The 21262-nt window shown below is 41.5% G+C and overlaps 2 protein-coding genes and 1 long non-coding RNA gene across 3 annotated transcripts; 1 reads left to right on the plus strand and 2 right to left on the minus strand.

Annotated features, from left to right (window-relative positions):
- Positions 1–1803: 1803 nt before the first annotated feature.
- Positions 1804–6372, minus strand: c19h16orf87 (chromosome 19 C16orf87 homolog). The gene is made up of 4 exons (XM_084681900.1): positions 6030–6372; positions 5050–5143; positions 3721–3900; positions 1804–2928 (listed from the first exon to the last, which is right to left on the minus strand). The coding sequence occupies exons 1-4, from the start codon at positions 6207–6209 to the stop codon at positions 2810–2812; spliced, it is 573 nt and encodes a 190-aa protein (XP_084538026.1). The 5' UTR covers positions 6210–6372; the 3' UTR covers positions 1804–2809.
- Positions 6373–10062: 3690 nt separating this feature from the next.
- Positions 10063–19928, plus strand: gpt2 (glutamic pyruvate transaminase (alanine aminotransferase) 2). Its single transcript, XM_084681898.1, has 11 exons — positions 10063–10623; positions 11871–11960; positions 13296–13404; positions 14042–14175; positions 14491–14734; positions 16234–16313; positions 16424–16560; positions 16836–17010; positions 17120–17275; positions 17476–17588; positions 17853–19928. Exons 1-11 carry the CDS (start codon positions 10261–10263, stop codon positions 17965–17967), a joined length of 1716 nt encoding a protein of 571 aa, XP_084538024.1. The 5' UTR covers positions 10063–10260; the 3' UTR covers positions 17968–19928.
- Positions 15756–17036, minus strand: LOC146247178 (uncharacterized). The gene is made up of 2 exons (XR_014732223.1): positions 15932–17036; positions 15756–15857 (listed from the first exon to the last, which is right to left on the minus strand). It is a non-coding gene; the product is annotated as an uncharacterized LOC146247178 (long non-coding RNA).
- Positions 19929–21262: the final 1334 nt, after the last annotated feature.

The following is a 21262-nucleotide window of genomic DNA, read 5'->3' on the forward strand; positions in this document are numbered from 1 at the left end:
TTTTAATACCTTCACTTCCTCACTGTGTGGTCCATGACTCAATTTGCAGCTGGACATTGACTGTAAAGGACTATTATACATCAGCATCACCCAAAGCTTATTTATTACTGTCATCACGTTTGAATGACTGACCCTGCCATTCATGCAGTGTGTTTATGTGTGTGTGTGTGAGTGTATGTGTGTGTGTGTGTCGGGGAGAAGGGGGGTTACACGTGTGTATACTGTCTGTTCACATATCCTGTACCCATCCTTTCTCAAACATGTCCACCCAGGTCTGATATCTCCCTCACAGCTGCAAACATATTTTTCAAATGTCTCTTTGTTCTACTGGTAACTGATTATTCCACGTGTTAATCCACTTTGTCAGAGAAAAACCCAAACAGAATATGAATCCCTCAGTCTTTTCCTTCATTTTTTTAAATTAAATGCGATTGATATGGATCATTTTTTAAGTCAATGGGTTTGTTTTTTGGAGGTGCACGGTTGTATGGTTTGTTCCTCATGACGACATACTGAAGAAGAGGAGAAAGGACAATGCCAGTGCTTTACTGAGTCATGATGCACCAAAAGGTAATCCACTGGTGGCTGCAAGCCTGTGACTGGGTTGATGAATAATACACTTGTGAGCCGCAGCTGCTCCTTCGCGTCATTGGACTGCTCTCTAGTGGCTGACAGAGGGAACTGCATCACTGGATTGGAAAATATTCCTGACCTAGTTCAACTAGCTATTTAAAACAGTTGGAGTACACTGCACTTGCACTTGAAAAGGAAAGAAGGCTAAGGTGAAGTGTGTGTTAAAAATATGGAGAGAGAGAGAGAGATGCAGGAGAGAAAGAGAAGATACATTTATTGTTCCCCTGTAGAATTCTCTAATAGGCTGGTCTATTCAAAATGAGTGCATTAGTGTATTGCTCAACATCAGCCACAGAGCCACATGAAGAAGATCCATCTGATTTGGTATATATTTCTCCCCTCTGCTCTTCTCCCCTCCCCCCCTCACAAACACACACAATCACATTTTCCTTTCCATTCTCTCTGACTCCCTACTTGTTCAGAGACCTAATAAGGACAGAGGAACTGGGAGATTTCCCTTGGCAACCAACATTCATTCCCCTCATGCTCTACATTTCAGATCACAGACAATCTTACTATGAAGCCTTGTGAAAATGTGGGAACACGCTAAGCCATTAATTTTTTTCAAATGTTAAAAAATGTGTCATGAAGGGTTGTACACAGATATGGTGATCTTGTGTGTGGTAGGCAGTGTGTTTAAATAACTGTGAAGAACAAAAGAATCAGTGGGTTGGAAAGGTTCAAGTTGTTTTTTGCATCACAGCTAGAATCCTCCAATCAGCCCTCCTTATGCAAATCAAACTACCTCAAGCCACTCTACATGGTGTTGTCTTTTACAACTTTACAAGTACTGAGGTCAGTACAAAAAAGCTACAACATATTACACAGACAACATTTTTTTGTCTGTTTGAGTCCCAAACCTGCCTCCACCCTCAAATTATTTTCCTACGCTGCAAACACATTCGGATTTCAATTGTTTAGCATCAGTGTGAGGTGTGCATAGAGGTTCCATGGAAACTGGGCAGAGTTCCAGGTGTCTGAGCCTCTAACAGGAGAGTCTGTCGTTTGTGTTTGTATGTGCCTGTTGTGAAAGAGCACCAGCTGTATCCAAGGGAAGCAGTCGGGTCACAAACAGGTGTATAAGAGGACCTTTGCTCATTGCTAGCTGGGTAATGGAGTTTTATACATGGCGGCAAAGAAAATACATTGTTAAAAAAAGGAGTCATGTCATCCACCTGTACCAACAAACTTTATTCAAATTATTGATTACAGTATTCCTTGACAATGTCAGTGTTTGTGAAATAAAGGAGCCACTGATCTGATTGGTCTTTAGAAGGTTTTGATTTACATTTGTACATATGCTGACATCCACATTAAATCTCCAGACAAGGACTCCAGAATTAGAGCTCAATGAGCTGTGATTCTCCACCTAACTAGATATTGGATCTATGCTGAATCTTTAACTTTGGGACAGTCACAGTAGCTCATACAATATATCATTCAATAACATAAAAACAAAGGATAAGATATTAATTTAAGGTAGTATAGGCATTATAAATAAACAGTATAGCCGAGAACATACTCACAAAGTGTTTTGCATGGTATAAAAAGAGCCTTTAGACTCACAAACAAATATCAAGGAGGCGCCAAGAACACCACAGAAGTCAGTTGCAATGCTGTTGCCATGCAACATTACCTTGCAACACATATGCCCTTTAAGTTTTAAAACGCTGTTTCAACAAAGCTGAGCCTCACAATATTATGACTTTGACATGATAATCTACAACATATTATATAAAATTGAAATAAAAGATAAATATTCAGAACGACTCCTAAGAAAAATTGTAATCAATTGGTTCCTGTTTTCCCATTCAGTGGCACGAGAGTCTGTTCAGGCTTCAACACTACATTACAATCAGCTAGAAATGTATTTTATAGAGTAGTTCCTATAGAAGTGCTCAGCATGTGTCAGATCTAAGCACTACATATCGGCCTGTACTGCTGTAAATATTTCACTCTACTGAACGCTTCCTGTTGGCTTGCATCTCTGCTGCTTCCCTCAGCACCCCAGGCCATGTCCAATCGTCTGACACCAAGGTTATTTGCAGACAAAGCCCTTCCAGGTCAGAGTTAACTTTCCCATTGGAGCAGAGACACATGTCTGTGGTGGTTAATGAGTCCTTCTCTCACCACAGACAGTCTCTGGTGGCTGTTCCTTCTGTTTGATCCACAGAGTCTACAGGATCAGTCTCTGGCCCAAGATCTTCCTGTTGATCTCTGCCAGGGCCACAGAAAAAACAAAAGCCTTCTCATCTGAGAGATTGGCATAAATGTCCACTTCCTTCTCTTGTTTTTCTGCAGCAAAAGAAAACAAAAATAGTATTCATGAACTGTATCTGCATGTATGGCTGGGCATTGTAAAATTGGATTCCCCTGTGCCTTATAGCCTTTGCATTCCTTTCGATTTAACATGATCAGACAGGCTTAACACACGTTATTCCTTACCATGTGTCATCTAAATGTATCCCACCATTTTAGAGCTCAACACTAGTGCTTCAAAGTCAGTGGAAATGGGGATTTTAAGGAAAGACACAGAATAGAGAGGAGGCTCTGCCCTTATAGATGGGCTGACAAAGCTGGGCTGAAACCAAGGACGGCATGATTTATTTATTGAGCGAGCGAGCGAGCGAGCGAGAGAGAGAGAGTGTGAGAGAGAGAGAGAGAGAGAGAGAGAGAGAGAGAGAGAGAGAGAGAGAGAGAGAGAGAGAGAGAGAGAGAGAGAGAGAGAGAGAGAGAGACTGTTTGTAAATGATTAATCTTTACAGCTCTGACAACCCCTACATAATCAACACCCTCCTTCATGTGTCTGGGCAACATGACACATTTTCATGTGCAGAAACAATAAAGCATCCGCTCTCTAAATGACCAAATGCGGCAAACGCTCAACAATTAACACCAAATAATTAAAGTTGTTTTTTTTTTAATTCACTGTAGCGATACGTCTGCTCTGAGATCATAGGTAACAGCCAGTTAACCATCGAGGAGTAGAGGCTTTCTCCTATCCTATTACGAGGGTGAAGATTAGCTCAGGGAAGGTAAGGAGGAAGGATGGATTGGATGAGTATTTAAGCAGGTCTGCGATGTTACCTTTCTCCTCCTCCTGCTTCTTCAGCCCTGTCGTCTTTGGTCGTCCTCGTCCGCGTCGGATCTGTTCCGATTGGCTGTTGGAGCGGGACTGCCTGCTGTTCTCCATGTCATTGGTTGTGGGAGAGTCAATCTTATCTCTGCGAATCCTCTCAGTTCTCCTCCTCTTTGGATCAAACTTATCTGATAGACACACAAAAACATAACGTCCAGACCTGTCAAGTGATTGCAGTGATCACATGAAACGTTACCAAATTCTGTTCTAAATACATTTGTTTCGTTGTCCCGTTAATACTACATCGTGTTTGATTTCTGAGCTAGATTACAAACATGTTATTGTGTCAGAGTTCAACTGAAATTAAATAATGAGCCGCTAGGCATGTGACATCCTATTGTGCTGGGGAACAGATTATTTTGTACTTGAAACAATACACAATGGTATTCATTTGATATCAAAATAATGAGTAGGATGAGTATATCATCAAATATACTTAAAACTTTAAAATAAACAAATTGTACAAACAAAATACTCCCCAAAATATCCAACACAGAAAACTAAACTAAACAATTTAAATGCCAATGAAAAGTGAGACGAAACAAGGACTTCTCTTTTCAATCATCCCCATGTCTTACAACAGCCTGCTTCAAAGAGAGGCAGCAAAACCTCAAATAGAAACTTAATATATTTTACACAAAGGAACCTTCTTTCAAGACTTGTGAGAACAAATACCTAAAAACACAAGTTCATATTCACACAGAAACTATGCAGGCCTCTCTTATCAACAACAACCTAAAGTAGTAGCCTACTTTATGTGCTGTAGTGGCCTTCTAGCGAGAAGTGCAGGAAGGGAACAAGCTATTCAGTCAGCCAGAGCTCCCATCCCCCACCTCCAGTAGGCTTCCAATTCAGGCAAACAGCTTTTTAAACCAAGCTACCACTGCACCACTGACAAATCCTGCTTACAACTCTGACCAGAAACTTAACATCTGAATGCCCTCCACTGAAAGCTTTACAAGTCACAATGTTTCTTCAAAAAATACCTTACATATTATCACACAGTTTGTGAATTATTTTCAAACAAGGAATCCTAGTTCAAAATGCTAACTCTGATTTTAAACACCCTCAACACAAAACAATAATAATGACAACCATGGTATTTTAAAATAATAGGCAGATCAACTCTTTACGATTTCAAAAACATTATGTAATACATGAATAATAATAATCATCATCATCATGCATTTTAATAATATATATCTTATATACCATTATTACAAATTTAAAATAAAAAAGAAGGGCATTCAACTATATATAGAAGGCCATTTATTTACCTATTGGTGATGACCTCTCATTCAGTTTGGCATTTAAAAGCTTTCTGCTTATGAACACATAGCCACAAGGACAGGACTTGCAAGCAACTGGGATCTAGACAAAAACAGGGAGGAACAAGGTTATATAGATTATTTAACATTATGGATTGCTGCTGTTAAAATGGAAGGCTGCCATGCAAATCTAAACCTGATTTTGCTACATAAACTTGTTTACCATGCTAATATTTCAATAAAGGGCGTAGTCAGTGTGAAACCCTCTTTCAAATGTGAGGCTAAACCTCCTAATCAAAACCAATGTCCTTTGATTCATGAAAAAGTCCTCGCACCACATACAGTTGGCTAAGGACACGTGCCTGCTGCCGTGACATTAAAACGTTTTAAAGCACTCGAGCAGTTTGGCTATGCTGCTTGATCCAAAAGACTACTTTATCAAAATAAATGGTAACCTAGTCTGTTATATTGCAAAAAAAATATCAGGAAATGATCAGCAGAAAGCAGCACATGTCGCCATTTCAATAGGCAATTTTATTGCGATTTGTACAACTTTCTCGATATCCGCATTATAAACAAGCGATTGTAGATCACTAATGCATTATTGTAACATTTTGAGGTAGGAAGTGAACGATAGCCTACCACATTTTCAGGCTGGCTAGAGTATCAAAACATTGCAAAATTATGTGGTACATTTTCTGAACAATACGATCTCTTTAATAGCCAACAGTAGGCTACTAGTCAGCCATCGTCTAATAACGATATAGCGTCGCCGTGTTGCCAAATGAAATGATTAAATATAGACGAATTTGTATGCTGAATCTATTTGTATGGTTTAGCGTAGGCTATAGGCTATCATTCAAATGATCATATCATTTATTATTTTGATTCGACGTCATATTATTAGAGATTTCGGTTTAGGATTAGCTAAACATCATATACAACTAAGTCAATAATTAATAATGCAAACAAAATATTTGTATTCTCACCTGTTGGTCACATTCCGGACATGATTTAGTAGCCATTTTTACTTTCTTTGCTTTATTTGCCGACATATTCTGATTTAAGATGCAATGTTTCTTTACGAAATACACTTCGACCAAGTCTTGCTGTAAAACTTCTTTCTGCAATAGGCTACATGAACGGCAGCTGATCGACCTCACACACATACAAACCAAACCGACTGCAATCACACCAGAACACTGACCATGCGCACTTGGTCATTAAGGAGAAATACCTCATTCTGATTTTCTTTAGTATGACATGCGCTGTATCCACATGCAACTCAGCCTAAATAGTCTACAGTAGATGGAATTTAGAGCCATGGTAATGCTTGCATTTTTTTTTAACGTCCATTAGGCTACTGAGCATGCGTGCTAACTCGGTATAGGCATCACACGGTTGAATAACTATGCTAAGAGGACACAATGCATTTGCTGAAAATAATGCAATAGGTTAAATCCAAATATAGCTTCTCTAAGCCAACTGTATGTATGTATATGGTGTGTGTATATGTAGGGTGTACACATGTGTGTGTGTGTGTGTGTGTGTGTGTGTGAATTGTAATATTATGTTAAATGTGGTGTTTATTAATACAATAGATGACAAAGAAAACTCTATGAATTACATGTAACATAGCCTATGGTCTATGATTCAAGAACAATGAGCTTATGAAAAATGCTCTTTTAGAAGGCAAAAACCTACTAATATGGAAAAACCCTTTTTCCACCCCACCCTTCATGGAACACAGTACTTATGCTACTTTACCTCCCATTGACAGTCATGTGGCTTATGTAATTATGTTAGTCTAGAAACCAAATCACCAAATAAAGAACAGTATTTGTTTCAGGAGCATGACTGAATATATCAGATAAGGTTTACCCTCACCTTGTACCTCTCTCTTCTGTGTTCCCTGTTTCCATGCATCCTTTCCCCCCCAGATGGGTCATTACTTGGAAACTGTGTATCGTGGACAGACTAAAGCTGCCTATAGTGTGGTCGACCAAACACTAATGTGGGATAAGCATCATAATACAAATGATGTATGTTTAGAAAGGTGTCCCTACTCAATTGGAGTTGTGTATTTTCAATTATTTCCAAATACTCATGATATGAGTCATACCTTTGTACCCCTCACTACCAACAGCTAACAGCAAGTTTTACTTTTTTAATTAAAATGTCTAATAGTCTATCTTCAAATAGTCATAATGTAATAATAGTGTGTCTGAAACAACATGTGTTCAAGTTCAAGTGTTTTAATGTCAGGTACACAGAACAACACAAGGTCAGACTGGGCACTGAAATTCAATGTGTATATGGTACAATTTGTTTTAATAGTTCATACAGGTTGAGAGTACACAATTAGTTGTTCTTTTTACATGATCTGATTTATTACAGACTTATTATCTCATCACTCACCTATTTTGCTTACTGGCCGGGCATGTTCTATAGCATTGATATAGCAACCTTCAAATGCCTGTGTGTCCCTAATTATAAAATACCCACAAAGAATTATGATTTTTTTAATAAATTACTCCCATAGTTCAATTTAATGAATTTGCATTTTAAAGGAGCTTGAATAAAATATGATGCAATCAAATACATAGTCAACATTTGCATTTCTGAGGAAAAGAGCACTGATACTGGGATCAAAAGGCAATTCGGACAGTGGAATAAATGAATGAACAATGTTAACCATTATCCAACAGATGGCACTGTCTACCACTGTCTTGATAATTTGAAAGTTTAATAGTAAAACAAAACGGCAAATAGTAAAACACAACGGCGAATAGGAAAACACAACGGCAAATAGGAAAACACAACGGCAAATAGGAAAACACAACGGCGAATAGGAAAACACAATGGCAAATACGAAAACATAACAGCAAATAGGAAAACGCAACGGCAAATAGGAAAACACAACGGCTAATAGAAAACACAATGACATTAACTTATGACGGAAAAGGTTGGGCCTATCTAGCAGAAGACGGACCCTCCTGATTGGACATACGGACTGTCTGTCTTTTAACCCTTGTGTTGTCTTTACAATCTGTACACTCCCCTTGTCCCAAAGGTCTAAAATGACCCACCTTTACCAAACCCCTAAAATAAAGCAGCTCAATTGAATTTTAAACTTCTAATCTTTTTTGCATGAAGAAACAACCTGTACTTCATCACAACATTTGTGAATATGCAGGTTTTACCTCTTCACATTGCAGAAAGGCTACATTTAATCAGTGGACAACTATTTGTTTTTATTACAGCAGACCTGTCATAACTGTTTTCTTTAAAGTAGAGGTGTATTATTGCTTCATGCTCCGGGTTGTGTAATTCCCGTGTTCTTCTGCAGATACCTCCTCTTCTAAATCATTGTACTCTTGTTTCTTCTGGTCATCTGAAAGTATCAGATCTACAACCTTTAGATCTGAGAGCTGAGACCCTAACCCTGTTGGGCACTGAAATATGCAGTCATGGCTTCAGCAAAGAACACTGGGGGTACTGTCATTTGCAGGACCTTTGTAGCCTCTGACTGCATTCCCCATTAGTAAACAATGCTTTGAAGACATTTTTATTTAATCTGAAATTTGGTTTAGTTTGTCTGAAATTGTTTTTATTTTGTCTGTGAGCTTGAGTCATGTAGGGAGGGGAGATGCTGCACATGCACAGTGCACACATAAGTTTTAGCTTTGTCTGAGTTCAATCAGAAGCACAAATAATGTAATTATCTTATTGTATGCGTTTGGGTGTATGTGTGTGTATGTGTGTCAATTTCGTTTTTTTTTGTGGTGTGTATAATGTAAGACAATACAAGAGTTAACAGGAAGGTGCGGTGAAAAACACGAACAGCACATTGAGGACTATAGTTCTACTGAATATTTAACTTTCAACTGTTGAAGTAAATGGGACTCTTTAGTTTTATTCATCAGCCCACTTACAATTTACCACATTAACAACATGTTATGTTCTGTGTAGCTACCTATGTTATATGCCATGTTATGTTATATGGTTGCTTTGCTTCTTGTCCTAAGAATTTCCGTGCTCAGTTAGACCCTGTGTTGTTCTGTGCACCTGACAATAAAAGACTTGAATTTAAGGATTCATATTTGTAGTAGCCTACTTGGTGCAAGTTGAATCTAATATAGATAGCAATCACACCAGCAACTGCTCAATTTAAGACAAGAAAGGAGTTTGGTAAATAGAACAGAATATGCAAGGCAACCAATTGCATTCCTTAAAACATTTTATTATACAATATGTCCAGTGAGAGGGTCATTGTTTTTAGTGCATGGACCTGAAATATCTGCCAAGCGTTGAGAGCCAGCTGGACGATAGGAACCCTTGATCTGCAATTCATTGCTAGCTCTAATCACTAACTACGCTAATAAGAGAAGACTAACTTTGTATGCCAACGAAAACCGATAACTGCATTTGACAATATCAACTATCACGTGGTATGTAGCCTATGCCTTGCATCAAAATCATTCTTAAAAATAGCGAAAGTATCTTCAAGGGGTTCATGTTTTCAAAATAGGCGGTCTTCTTCCTGTTAAAAGACAGATAGTCCGTCTGTCCAATCAGGAGGGTCCGTCTTCTGCTAGATAGGCCCTACCTTTTCCGTCAGAATTAAATGTCGTTGTGTTTTCCTATTTGCCATTGCGTTTTCCTATTTGCCGTTGTTTTTTCCTATTCGCCGTTGTGTTTTCTAATTTGCCGTGGTGTTTTCCTATTCGCCGTTGTGTTTTCCTATTTTCCGTTGTCTTTTCCTATTTACCGTTGTGTTTTACTATTTACCGTTGTGTTTTCCTATTTACCGTTGTGTTTTCCTATTTGCCGTTGTGTTTTGCACTTCAGGGCCACCGTATTCTAATGATCGCTTGGTGAAATATCAACAATCCAGTTCAAACACCTCACTGGGTACTGTAGTTGCAAAATGATCGTATGTCGTTACGACACGTAATGCCAATGCAACAAAAACACAATACCCAGAATCCTCATCGAAAATGTATTCAGGGAGTCGCGGCATTTACTTTCAGATTGTCACTTGATTCCGATGTTATGAGTGAGACGCTGTTGAAAGCTAACCGGTCTATCACAGAATCAGATGCTAACGATTTACACTCACGGATTTCATTTGAAAAAATTATCTACAGTAAAATTTTGATTACAATAGTACATTCTTACCTTTAGCTGTGATTGAGCATCGTGTCGTTGGCCTGTTTTATGTTCAGTGGCATATTAATTCAACACCGGCAACATCTTAACATGTATCGGCTTCACAACGTTGACTTTCGGTTGTTTGTCGCAGGTGCAGTTAATCAGTCGTCTGTTCTTTTACGGTCAAAGTCACTGGAATCATCAGGTGTAGTCAGCTTGATTCGATTGATAACTCAGGGGCCGGTAGAGCAGTATGGCTTGAAGCGATTCAGCACAGCTGAGGCTACCGTGGAAGCACAACACAGAGGCAAGATTCGGGAGAAGACCTTGACTATGGAGACCCTGAACCCGCATGTGAAAGCGGTGGAGTACGCTGTGAGAGGACCAATTGTCATCAAGGCTCGGGACATCGAGAGAGGTTTACAGCAGGTGATGAACACTCAATTCGTCATGATTTCAGATTTGACAGAAACGGAATAGCTTCATGGTTGTTGTTTTTTAAAGGCAGCGAATGAGAAGTATTGGTTTCAAGATATCTAGCTCACACTAGCTAGGGGCATTTGTATACGTTATTTAAACCTGTTCCAGGACAATACTGTGAGGACTGGAGTGATAGAGATGGAGCTTAAAGAGTTCCGTGTTGCATCATCCTCTTTGCGCTGCATCCTTCCTTTTCCTCATGGGTTCTCATCTGAGTGTACTAGCATAGGATGATGCAAGATACCGCGATAGTTAATGCAGTTATATGTAGCAAGCTAGTTACTTCCTACATTGTCTACTGTGAGTAAATTACAAAGAGATAATACGCAGCTAGCTAGATCCCCAATATGACTCACGAGCTGAATCTTTGCGTTACAACTGTGTACTGTCCATTTCGACAGTTTACTAAGTCAGTTACCCCGTCACCCCAGACAAATTGTTTTTTTGTTGTGTGTGAAAGATGTGATTCAGCCATCTCCTATCCCTAGGTCATGGAGATGAACCAGAAAAGACGATGAACTGGTGAACTGGTTTGGCAAATTGGCATTCAGCCAACTAGCATTCCTTCTGCTCACATTAGAGTTCTATAGTGAGTTCACCCTCACAAGTCTATCATGCAGATTTATCTCATCCTAAACTGGCCTAAAAAAAAGCACCATCACAGATCGAAGTGACCTTTTTGTGGTCCTTGCCACAAATCCTTTGCCTCTACCTGTAGAATAACACTGGAGCCAACCTAAGCTCTCCTCTGAAGGTCTTCCCTTATAGTTCTCAGTCAGACACTTCATGAGAAACCCCAGCTGATGAATGCATGGCTCAATGAAGTCTGCTTTTTCAGGGACCTTGATGATCGATTTGAAACAGGTGCCTTGCTGGTGGTCTGGGGACATGAAATTATACATTTGATCATGGCAAATGGGTTTGATGTGTGTATGTGCCAATGTACATGGTTTTATTTGTCTTTGTAATGTGCCCTCTGGTCAATTGGCCTAGGTTCAAAAATAGCTTCCCCTTCCCCATCATATGATATGTAGGATACGGTTCTACCACAAGGAGAATAATATGTTACTGATGGACTGTACAGACACTTGTATAACCTTGATATACACAAATTAGTATTTATATTTATAACTGGTATTTGTGTTTAAAATGGTCAGACGCTGTGTGTAACAAACCCTTTCTTTTGCTCCTACCAGGGTGTGAAGCAACCCTTCCAGGAAGTCATCAAGGCAAATATTGGAGATGCACACGCCATGGGTCAGAAACCAATTACCTTCCTCCGCCAGGTAAGGTGTGGGATAACACAGAACTGGTAGTGCTGTCATGACAACTGTCACAGAGCAGCTCTAAACACATCCAACTGACCTGCTTCCAGATCCAACTTGTCCAGCTAATGCCCTGTCTAGCTACAGAAAACAAACGGCTAATGATTTGGTGGGGGGCCAGGGTTGAATTCCTAAAGAACTTTTTGTTTTTAGTAGTTGTCTCTCCTGTATGAAAGTCTGTAACAGTAATCATATTATCTTGTTCATTGACTTAGAATTAATAAATTACAATTCAAGGTTCATTTGAATGTCTGTATTCGATTTACTGGGACACTGTGCAACTTGTGTATTGATTAGGATAACATTTGAACAATTTCGATATTGGCAAAAGAGGTCTGCTTTTCAGTCTTACTGCCAGTCAGTTGGTATCTTCAAGCGAACATTCCAGAGAGCGAGGTTACTATTATGTATCAGCGTTGTGCGCCAGGTTGCCATAGCAACTACCCCACCAGGGCATAACAACAGCCTGTGTTTCTGAGGCCTCCCCCAGCTGCAAGTTCCCATCAACACAGAACAAAACTGGTCAACACGCCAGTCATTGAAACAAATGCAGTATGTTTCAGTTTCCCTGTGATCGGTAAACTTGCCAGGCAGCCTTTCTAAAATTGAGTTATTGTTTGTATGAGTCAGGCTCTTGCCCTACTACACCCACATCACCCCACCTAAATTAAAACTGGTTTGAATAGGTACTGTACTTTGCCATTTGCTTGAGGCAATCTCCAGTACACACAATTTTGGAATTTAAGATTTGTTATTCAAGCCTTCAAGTGAGCTTGGTGAAGGATTGTAACAGGCGGGGGCTGTAGTGTAACTGGTCTAGAACACCAAACATCTTGACCCTGGCACTCTCACTGGCAGGCACACATACCTCCTCTCCAAACAACCCTACTTCCCTTCCCCCTTCACCAACCTTCCATCTCTCCTCCACCCTCTATCCCTCCCCCATCCCTCCCCCATCCCTCCCCCTCCACAACTCTATTTTTCCGTGCCAAACTTCATCCCTCCCCGTCAACCTTCATTGCTCCCCCTCCACGACCATTTATCCCTTCCCCTTCATCCCGTCATCCTTAGTACCAGAGCAATACTAGGAAAATTAGGTGCAATAAGGACATTTATTAAAGGAGGAAAGCATTCAAATTGAGTTGCAAGAGGAAAACCAATTTTTAAAATTTGTAGAAAAGTTGTTCTTCCTCGTGAAGCCCCTTCCCTCTATTACACTCTGCTTAGCACAGGTTGCTATGTGAGGTTAGTGCTGTGCGAAGGCAGGTCTAAGTGTGTCTGTGTTTGTGTCTCCAGGTGGTGGCTCTCTGTTCCTTCCCTGAGCTGCTGGACAGCCCCAGCTTCCCAGAGGACGCCAAGCAACGCGCCAGACGCATCCTGCAGGGCTGTGGGGGACAGAGCCTTGGTGTGTGTGTGTGTGTGTGTGTGTGTGTGTGAGAGAGAGTGGGTGTGTGAGCATGTGTGTATTTGTGCAAGTGTACATGTGGTCATGGATCCCAACATGTGGATTGTGTGCGTCCATCTAGGTCAAAAGTGTGGAGTCTATTTGCATGCACTTGAACAAGTTGTTCTGGTATGTGTGTGTGTGGGCTTGCAAATTGCTTGCATTCCCATTCCGGTGTTCATATTATGGAGCCCCACAGCTGTAGCCTGTGCCCAGAATGCTGAGCTTGTAGGATCTGTGACCTAGCGTTCTGGTTATGTTGTGCTCAGCCTGGTTCCTTTGACAAAGAACAGGATGTTGCGTGTCAGCCTCAGTGATATTCTGGGTGTTAAGACATGCTGAGTCAGCAGTGCATCAGACACAGCTCTCCGAAGACCCGCTTTTACTGTCCTGCAAATAAATGCATAGTGAAAAAATAGTCACATACGCAGTGCGTGTGGCTGGCCCACAGGACGATAACAAGAACTATAACTATGTAGTTAAACACAAATAGTTGAGTTGGAGAAGATGCAGGCTTTCAAAGAGAAGGTCTGTGCTTGTGTGTTGGTTGCTGTGCGACCTGGCACCCAGGGTTCATGTGAGTGTTTCTGTACTGCAGGGTCCTACACAGCCAGCCAGGGGGTGGACTGCATCCGCCAGGACATTGCTGCCTACATCGAGCAGAGGGACCAGGGGGTCCCAGCCAACTGGGAGAACATCTACCTCACCACGGGGGCCAGTGACGGCATTGTGGTGAGCAGCAGGAGAAACACTTGATGAGATTGTGGATCCTCGCAGTGCATTTGTTCTAATAGCTCTATCTATGTAGTTGTTGTTGATGTCGTATTTTTAAATGTATTTTGAGAATACAAACCAAGGAGTCAGCTGTCAGAACACCGATGCATGGTTGTGTTCAGGAGGAAGAGGAGTAGAGAGTCTCATCAGACAGCTGTGCGGTTCTGTATCCCACGGCAGAACAGGCCTCTCTGACTAGTGGAACGTGCTTCCTGAATGCCACATGTCTCTCCCCCCCCCCCCCCCCCCCCCCCCCCCCCCCCCTGTCTGCAGAGCATCCTGAAGATGCTGGTGTCTGGCCAGGGCCGGTCCCGTACAGGTGTGCTGATCCCCATCCCCCAGTACCCCCTGTACTCTGCAGCCCTCACAGAGATGGAGGCTGTCCAGGTGAACTACTACCTGGACGAGGCCAACTGCTGGGCTCTGGACATCAACGAGCTGCACAGGGCCTACAAGGCTGCCAAGAAGCACTGCCAGCCCAGGGTCATCTGTATCATCAATCCTGGCAACCCCACCGGTGGGTAAAAGTCTGTGCTACATTCAAATCTGACAACCCCACTAATGGGTTACTATCTCGACCAGGGGTCCCCAAACCTTTTTCTGCGAGGGCCAGATCATTTTTCCTTTCTTTAATGTGAGGTCGGGTTGGTCTGTAACAGAAAATGACATGGGCCGGAGTGACTACAAGTATTATTGTGGAGATTTCATTATGATTTAAAATGTATTTATTATGCTCGATTATTATTTGTGTTATGTACCATACATCCGTACATATCAAGGGGTTATATAGCCTATTAAAAGAGCATTATTACTATCGTAATAACCTTTTTTCATATTCACTGCTATCGAAATCAAAACATTTACGTACTTATGCATATAAAAATGTCTGGCATTGTTCAGAGGGCCGGTCCAAATGCGGGGTAGGCCGTATTTGGCCTGCGGGGCGTAGTTTGTGGACCCCTGATCTAGACTATATACTCATACTCCCATTGGTGGGAATTTGTCAAGAACGATCAAAAACCCCAATAACAGTCTGTATTATGGTCAAACCTGGCAACCACAGGTAGGTCCTCAATTAGAATACATTATTTAACCTGGCTAGGATGTCAACTAGTTTCCTGCACCAATCCAGGCTTTGTTTCATTGAACATACAATATGCAGGAGAAAGGATGTCAAGAGAGGATGATATTATGTACTGTAGGACTAGAACATTGAGCACATGACTTGCACGTCAGTGGCATGTGCCACTGATGAGTAAGGGTGCATGAGCTGTTAGTGGGCCAAAGGTCTTACAGCTTGGCACAACATGTGGATCCAGCCTGGTCTGCTGTCGTTGGGAAAGAGGAATCTTAGAGGTCTGGCAAGGTGAGACAGTAAGTGGAGCTGGCCAGGGTAGAGTGACACCGAGGAGGGCAAAGGTGTCCATAGTTACACATTCTGACTAGTTGTGATTTACTCTTCTCAGGTTTCACTATACATGTTTGTGTCTCTCCAACTGTTACGGTGTGGTACAGAGTGGACCCAAACACAGTACAGATACGATTTAGTTAGTTTATTCGGTGTAGTCCTGAGTTGTGGTCTTGTTTGGTGAATCAGCGGGTCGGCAGGCAGACAGGGATTGGGTTCTCGGATGACGATCCTGGGCACAAAGAAAACAGGTTTACAGAAGGCAAGTGAATCAAGCAATGCTTGCGGGTCAAAAGCGCATACTACCACAGTAGCTGTGACAACGATCTGACGAGGAGTGGTTGGAAAGCCGGGTTGAAGTAGGCAGGATGATGAGGTAATGGGCAGCAGGTGTGTAGAGTCTTGGCAGGATAATCCAGGTGAACCAGCAGGGGGTGTAAAAGGGACAGGAACCAGGCCGTGGCCGTAACACCAACGTGAACTTCACCCTCCATTCCCTCTTCAAAGCTTGACCATAGGAAAAATGTCTAACAACACTCTTCCTCTCCCTCTCTCTCTCATTCTCCCTCACACTCTCTCTCTCACTCTCTCTGTCTCTCAACCTCAAGGCCAGGTCCAGAGTAGGAAGTGCATAGAGGAGGTCCTGCACTTTGCCTACGAGGAGAATCTGTTTGTCATGTCTGATGAGGTAACTGACACTCTAATCTTGTTGACACACACACGCACACATGCAACCTGGTTCCGTGAGAAGGTTATTAGTTCCCTAGCCCGGTGTTATTCTTCTTCTTCTATTTGCAGGTGTATCAGGACAACGTGTACTCTCCAGATCATCAGTTCCACTCCTTTAAGAAGGTGCTATATGAGATGGGCCCAGAGTACTACAACAGTGTGGAACTGGCCTCCTTCCACTCCACGTCCAAGGGCTACACTGGGGAGTGAGTAGGCAGGGCCTGGACCTCTAGCGCCACACACACTCCCTGTCTTTGTATTGAAATATATATTCAGGGCATTTCTGCTTCATTGGGATAGAGACAGTTTCGTTTTTAGAGTGACAGGACATGTAAGGAAGAGAGAGGGCAGATCTTCCACTCAGTGTTTTTAACCTCTGCTTGAATAAGGTTCTGTTGAAAGGCCTGGCGTGCGTCTGTCCCCAGTGCTGACCCAAACATCTGCTGTCCCTTGTGTCTTGTTCATTCACTCACGTATCCAGGTGTGGTTTCCGAGGGGGTTATATGGAGGTGATGAATCTGGATCCGGAGGTCAGGGCCCAAATGGTGAAGCTGCTGTCTGTGCGTCTGTGTCCTCCAGTCTCTGGGCAGGCAGCCATGGACGTCATCGTCAACCCCCCACGCCCAGAAGAACCCTCCTACCCCCGCTTCCTCAAGGTGTGTTTGTGTGTGTGTGTGTGTGTTTGTAGGATTAACTGATGAGATCATTCCAGGCCTAAAATGCCAATTTCAGATCAATACAAAAAATATGCTGTGTGTGTTCCAGGAGAAGAGTGCAGTGCTAGGGGTCCTGGCTGAGAAGGCCAAGATGACGGAGCAGATCCTGAACTCGGTCCCGGGGATGCAGTGTAATCCGGTCCAGGGAGCCATGTACGCCTTCCCTCAGATCTTCATCCCCCCGCGCGCCGTGGACGAGGCCAAGGTCTGGAGAGCTCAGCCTCAGCCCATAGCCCCCAGTGAAACAGTCTCTGTCTTATTCTAAAGCTGTCAACTCATCATGCCATATCAAGTGTTAGCCCCCGGAGCCTTTTAGTGTTGATATCACTGTGTATTACAACGGCCGTGTGTTGTTGTTGTGTGTGTGTGTGTGTGTGTGTGTGTGTGTGTGTGTTGGTCCATCAGAATCGGGGGATGCCAGCTGACATGCTGTACTGTCTGAGACTGCTAGAGACGACCGGCATCTGTGTCGTACCAGGAAGTGGTTTTGGACAGAGAGAAGGGACCTATCACTTCAGGTATCCATCTTGACTGATAATCCTCCCCTTCACCCTCCTCACAGCCCACTTCTAACTTGCCTCGCCCCGTACACACTCAAAACGTCCAAGTGTTTCAGAAGTTGTTGTTCTTTCTGTGTAACTGGTGCATCACCACAACAGCTGAGCTATTTTGCCATATCCAGTTGCATGTTACATGTTATAGTTGAGGTAGAATGACTTGGGTGATGACACACACATGCCCAGTAGAGAACTATAAAGATTTGTGCATTTGTCTTTCTCAAGAATGACCATCCTGCCCAGCACTGAGAAGCTCAAGATTCTCCTGGAGAAGGTACGAGAGTTCCATATCAAGTTCCTCAAGGAGTACTCAACATCACAGGATGACCCTCAGAGATAAATACACTGAGGAGAACCACAGCAGAACCCTCAAGTAGAACCCTAACTTGACAATGCTCGGTACTAACACCAAGTCAGCTTGACATAATTAGTTGTGTGGAGTGAAAATGATTACAACGTTTATTTCCTATTCTGAATCTCTTTGCTTGAAGATGAATCTGTTTAGAGGACCTTGTTACAGATGCTGTGCCTTTAATGTCTGATTTGTGGTCAAACATTAAGGACAAACTACTGTCTTGAGATGTCAACGACATGACAAACAATGTTGTTGTTCACTAAAAGCTGCTCTCCTAAACGAGGAATAACCCAAATTATTGTTAGTATTATTATTATTACCATTATATTACTTGGATATTTTTACAATTACATATCTGTCAACCTCAAGGATTGTGTCATCTCACGCTAACCAGAGTGTTGCATGTTGGAGATATAACAACACAGCCACAGTGAGTACAAATATGACCCAAAATCCGGCCAACTGCTAACCCCTCCCACTCCCTTTGTCAAACAGGAGTGGGAAACAAGAGGTGGTTTATACAGAAGGTCAGGGACGACCTTGTGAGACCCCTGGCCTTGCTGAGGGCCAAAATAATAACCACTTAGAACATAATGTTCTTTCCAGACTCAGAACAGTATCTCTCTGTCGGGCCTTAGAAGGTCTGGGTGGTATGTGGTCTGGTATAGTGTCCACAACACCAGGTCTGTGGGCTTCCCGATGCGGGGATCACAACTCAATGTCTCAGTGAGTCCTGGGATTTCAAATCTACGGGTGGAACGAGTCTAAACTTGATATGAACTGGTGTTGCTTTTAACTGTGTCTCGCTGGCATCTGTTCAGTATTTACATGGCTGGATCCCCAGGATTCACCCTGGGCACGAGAAGGTTCTAGAACATAAGGTGGGGTTCTCTAAGATTCTCTGGGTTTCTAGACCTACAGTATTACGTCATAATGTGCATATTGTTCCTGACGTTTGTTTACACTCCAAACTGATGGTGACTTAAACCGGTAATCTTGTTTGTGATACTGTGCACTTTAGAAAGGGAAGACTCGTCTATCAGGTAGCCTAGCTGCAAGACATTGTCCTTGCTGATATCCCTCACTTTAAAGGCAGTGGTAAAATGGTTTCCTTATTCATTCATTTAACGACCTGTGGTCCTGCAGCATAAGCCTTTAACAAATGTTTGTTGAATGTTGAAGTTGAATATTCATCTGATCCAGAAACCTAAGCTTAACCTGATTCTGCTTTCTTGGTGCAATCAAATCTTTTGACTCATTCGCACCACGCACACATACGTTTACTAAGTTCTTCTCTTGTAGTACAGGAATGTACATAACTAATACTGTATTTGCGATGGTACATGCTAATGCCACACATTAATGTAGAAAACTCAGTCTTGCATATTCTCCAATACAAATGAATAGAGGTGCTTTATTTTGTGTAAAATCATACGCATTCATATTGTATCTATTTTTGTATGCAGTTCATCATACTGACACTGAAGACGGTGCAGAGTTATGTATACATTGGCATTTTTAGAACATTAATCAATTCTAATTTAAGAAAATATCGTTTTGGACCATTCAACAAAGACAAGTTGCCTTTATTGGCATCAATCCATCTCTTTACTTTGGAGAATTACTTGAATGTGTTGTACATATGTATTGCTTGCAGTATCTCTTTGTATTGAATATGTATCTTTTGATTTTGTATGCCTGGTTTATACTAAATCATCTGTATCTGTTATGAACTGAGTAAAGAAACTGACAAGTGGGGGTTTGGGTTGGTGATGAATATGAGTTAACTAGCCTTCTTTTTAAAGTGAGCGACTGACTACAACTTTCTCTAGACTTTGACTATACCTTTTTGATATGTTGTCTTCGATACAATTAACATTTGCCCATTTTTGTTGATGTAATTTGTAGTCGATTTTTTTTCTATGAATAAAAACAAGTTTGCGGTCCATTCCTAATTCTGTTTACGTAATGACCAAACTTTCATGTTTTTTTGGGAAACCCACATTAAACTGACCAGTGTCTCAGTAGTGTCCATGGGGCGGTGAAAGGCTTCACTCGCCCTTCCTCCAGGACACACAAGGTGCAATCAATTATGCCAATCAATGTAGAGCAAAACGCCTGACCGGGATTTAAGTTCAGTACATTTCTAGTGAAATCTTTCTGGAGGTATTATGGAACTTGGACAAGCAATAGAACCGAGAAGAATGCGGCAAGTGAGGGCGAAGGAGCATTCCATGGCATGGAGCAAATGAGCAGTGAGAAATGTGGCACAATTGCACACATTGACGGCAAATTTGAGCTTTAATCAAGCAAGTCGTGTGAAATTTACTGAACAGTCACCTTATTATCCCACAGCACAAGGCCGCAGATGGTGAGATGGTGTCAACAAACGTGGTAGACAGGGGAACTGATGGAATGCATTACTACTATTATTGCATTGTTAAATGTACTCCTAATCAGTTTTGTAGGCTAATTCCTACATCTTTAAGTTTATAGATGATTATTATCTATTTGGATGAGATGTTGGCTGGAAAAGTAATCGCCATTACGGTAAAAAATAATTTTTAGGAATATTATTCATGGTGAAACACTGCCATTTAGTGGACATTCACTGTAACATCAACATCCTACCCAGGTGAAGTTTGTTTCATATTCGACATTCGTCTCACGCGACTTTAAAGCGTCGCGTTAGGGACCGGTTGAAAAGTACCCATACAAGATAAATTGAGTCTTATAATGATTTTATGAATATAAAACCTCGAATTGACACCAAAGAATTCTAACAATGTCTGTTATAGGCTACTTCCCCAGCCTTCTTTGAAATCTTATCAGATCTCTGAAAAATAACTTTCAAAATGGTGTCAAAATCTAAAATATACACCGGATTATTCTAATAGTCTGGTCTACTTCCACAACCTTTACATTTTCAATTAAGCTTCAAACAAAATGATAGAAAATTACTCATCTGAAAATATCACAAAATCCCTGATAATCTTAATAACCTTACTACTGTACTGAAACATCTCAGATATACACACAATTTTGAAAAGGTTAGCTATCGTGGATTTTTTGTGGTATTAAGAAATTAGCGATTTATTTGAATTGTTTGTAATTTAATTGGAAATGTTAAGGTTGTGGAAGTAGGCCAGACTAAATTAGAATCTGGTGTATCTTTGAGATTTTTTGAGGATTAAACTATTTTTATAGATTTTTTATCATTTTGTTTGAAATGTAATTGAAAAAGTAAAGGCTGTGGGCATACCAGACATTGTTAGAATAC

The sequence above is a fragment of the Hypomesus nipponensis genome, chromosome 19, assembly GCF_054491055.1.
Source record: "Hypomesus nipponensis isolate SF chromosome 19, ASM5449105v1, whole genome shotgun sequence".
NCBI lineage: Eukaryota > Metazoa > Chordata > Actinopteri > Osmeriformes > Osmeridae > Hypomesus > Hypomesus nipponensis.

Excerpts from the sequence above, each read along its gene's own strand:
- c19h16orf87 (XM_084681900.1), bottom strand. The coding sequence starts at position 6,209 with ATGTGTGTGAGGTCGATCAGCTGCCGTTCATGTAGCCTATTGCAGAAA. Across the intron at positions 3,901-5,049 it reads TGAGAGGTCATCACCAATAG|ATAAGTTTGATCCAAAGAGG; the intron begins GTAAATAAATGG and ends TGTGTCTATCAG. Across the intron at positions 2,929-3,720 it reads GAAGCAGGAGGAGGAGAAAG|AAAAACAAGAGAAGGAAGTG; the intron begins GTAACATCGCAG and ends CTTTTGCTGCAG.
- gpt2 (XM_084681898.1), top strand. The coding sequence starts at position 10,261 with ATGTTCAGTGGCATATTAATTCAACACCGGCAACATCTTAACATGTAT. Across the intron at positions 14,176-14,490 it reads GGGCCAGTGACGGCATTGTG|AGCATCCTGAAGATGCTGGT; the intron begins GTGAGCAGCAGG and ends CCCTGTCTGCAG. Across the intron at positions 17,589-17,852 it reads GAAGGGACCTATCACTTCAG|AATGACCATCCTGCCCAGCA; the intron begins GTATCCATCTTG and ends GTCTTTCTCAAG.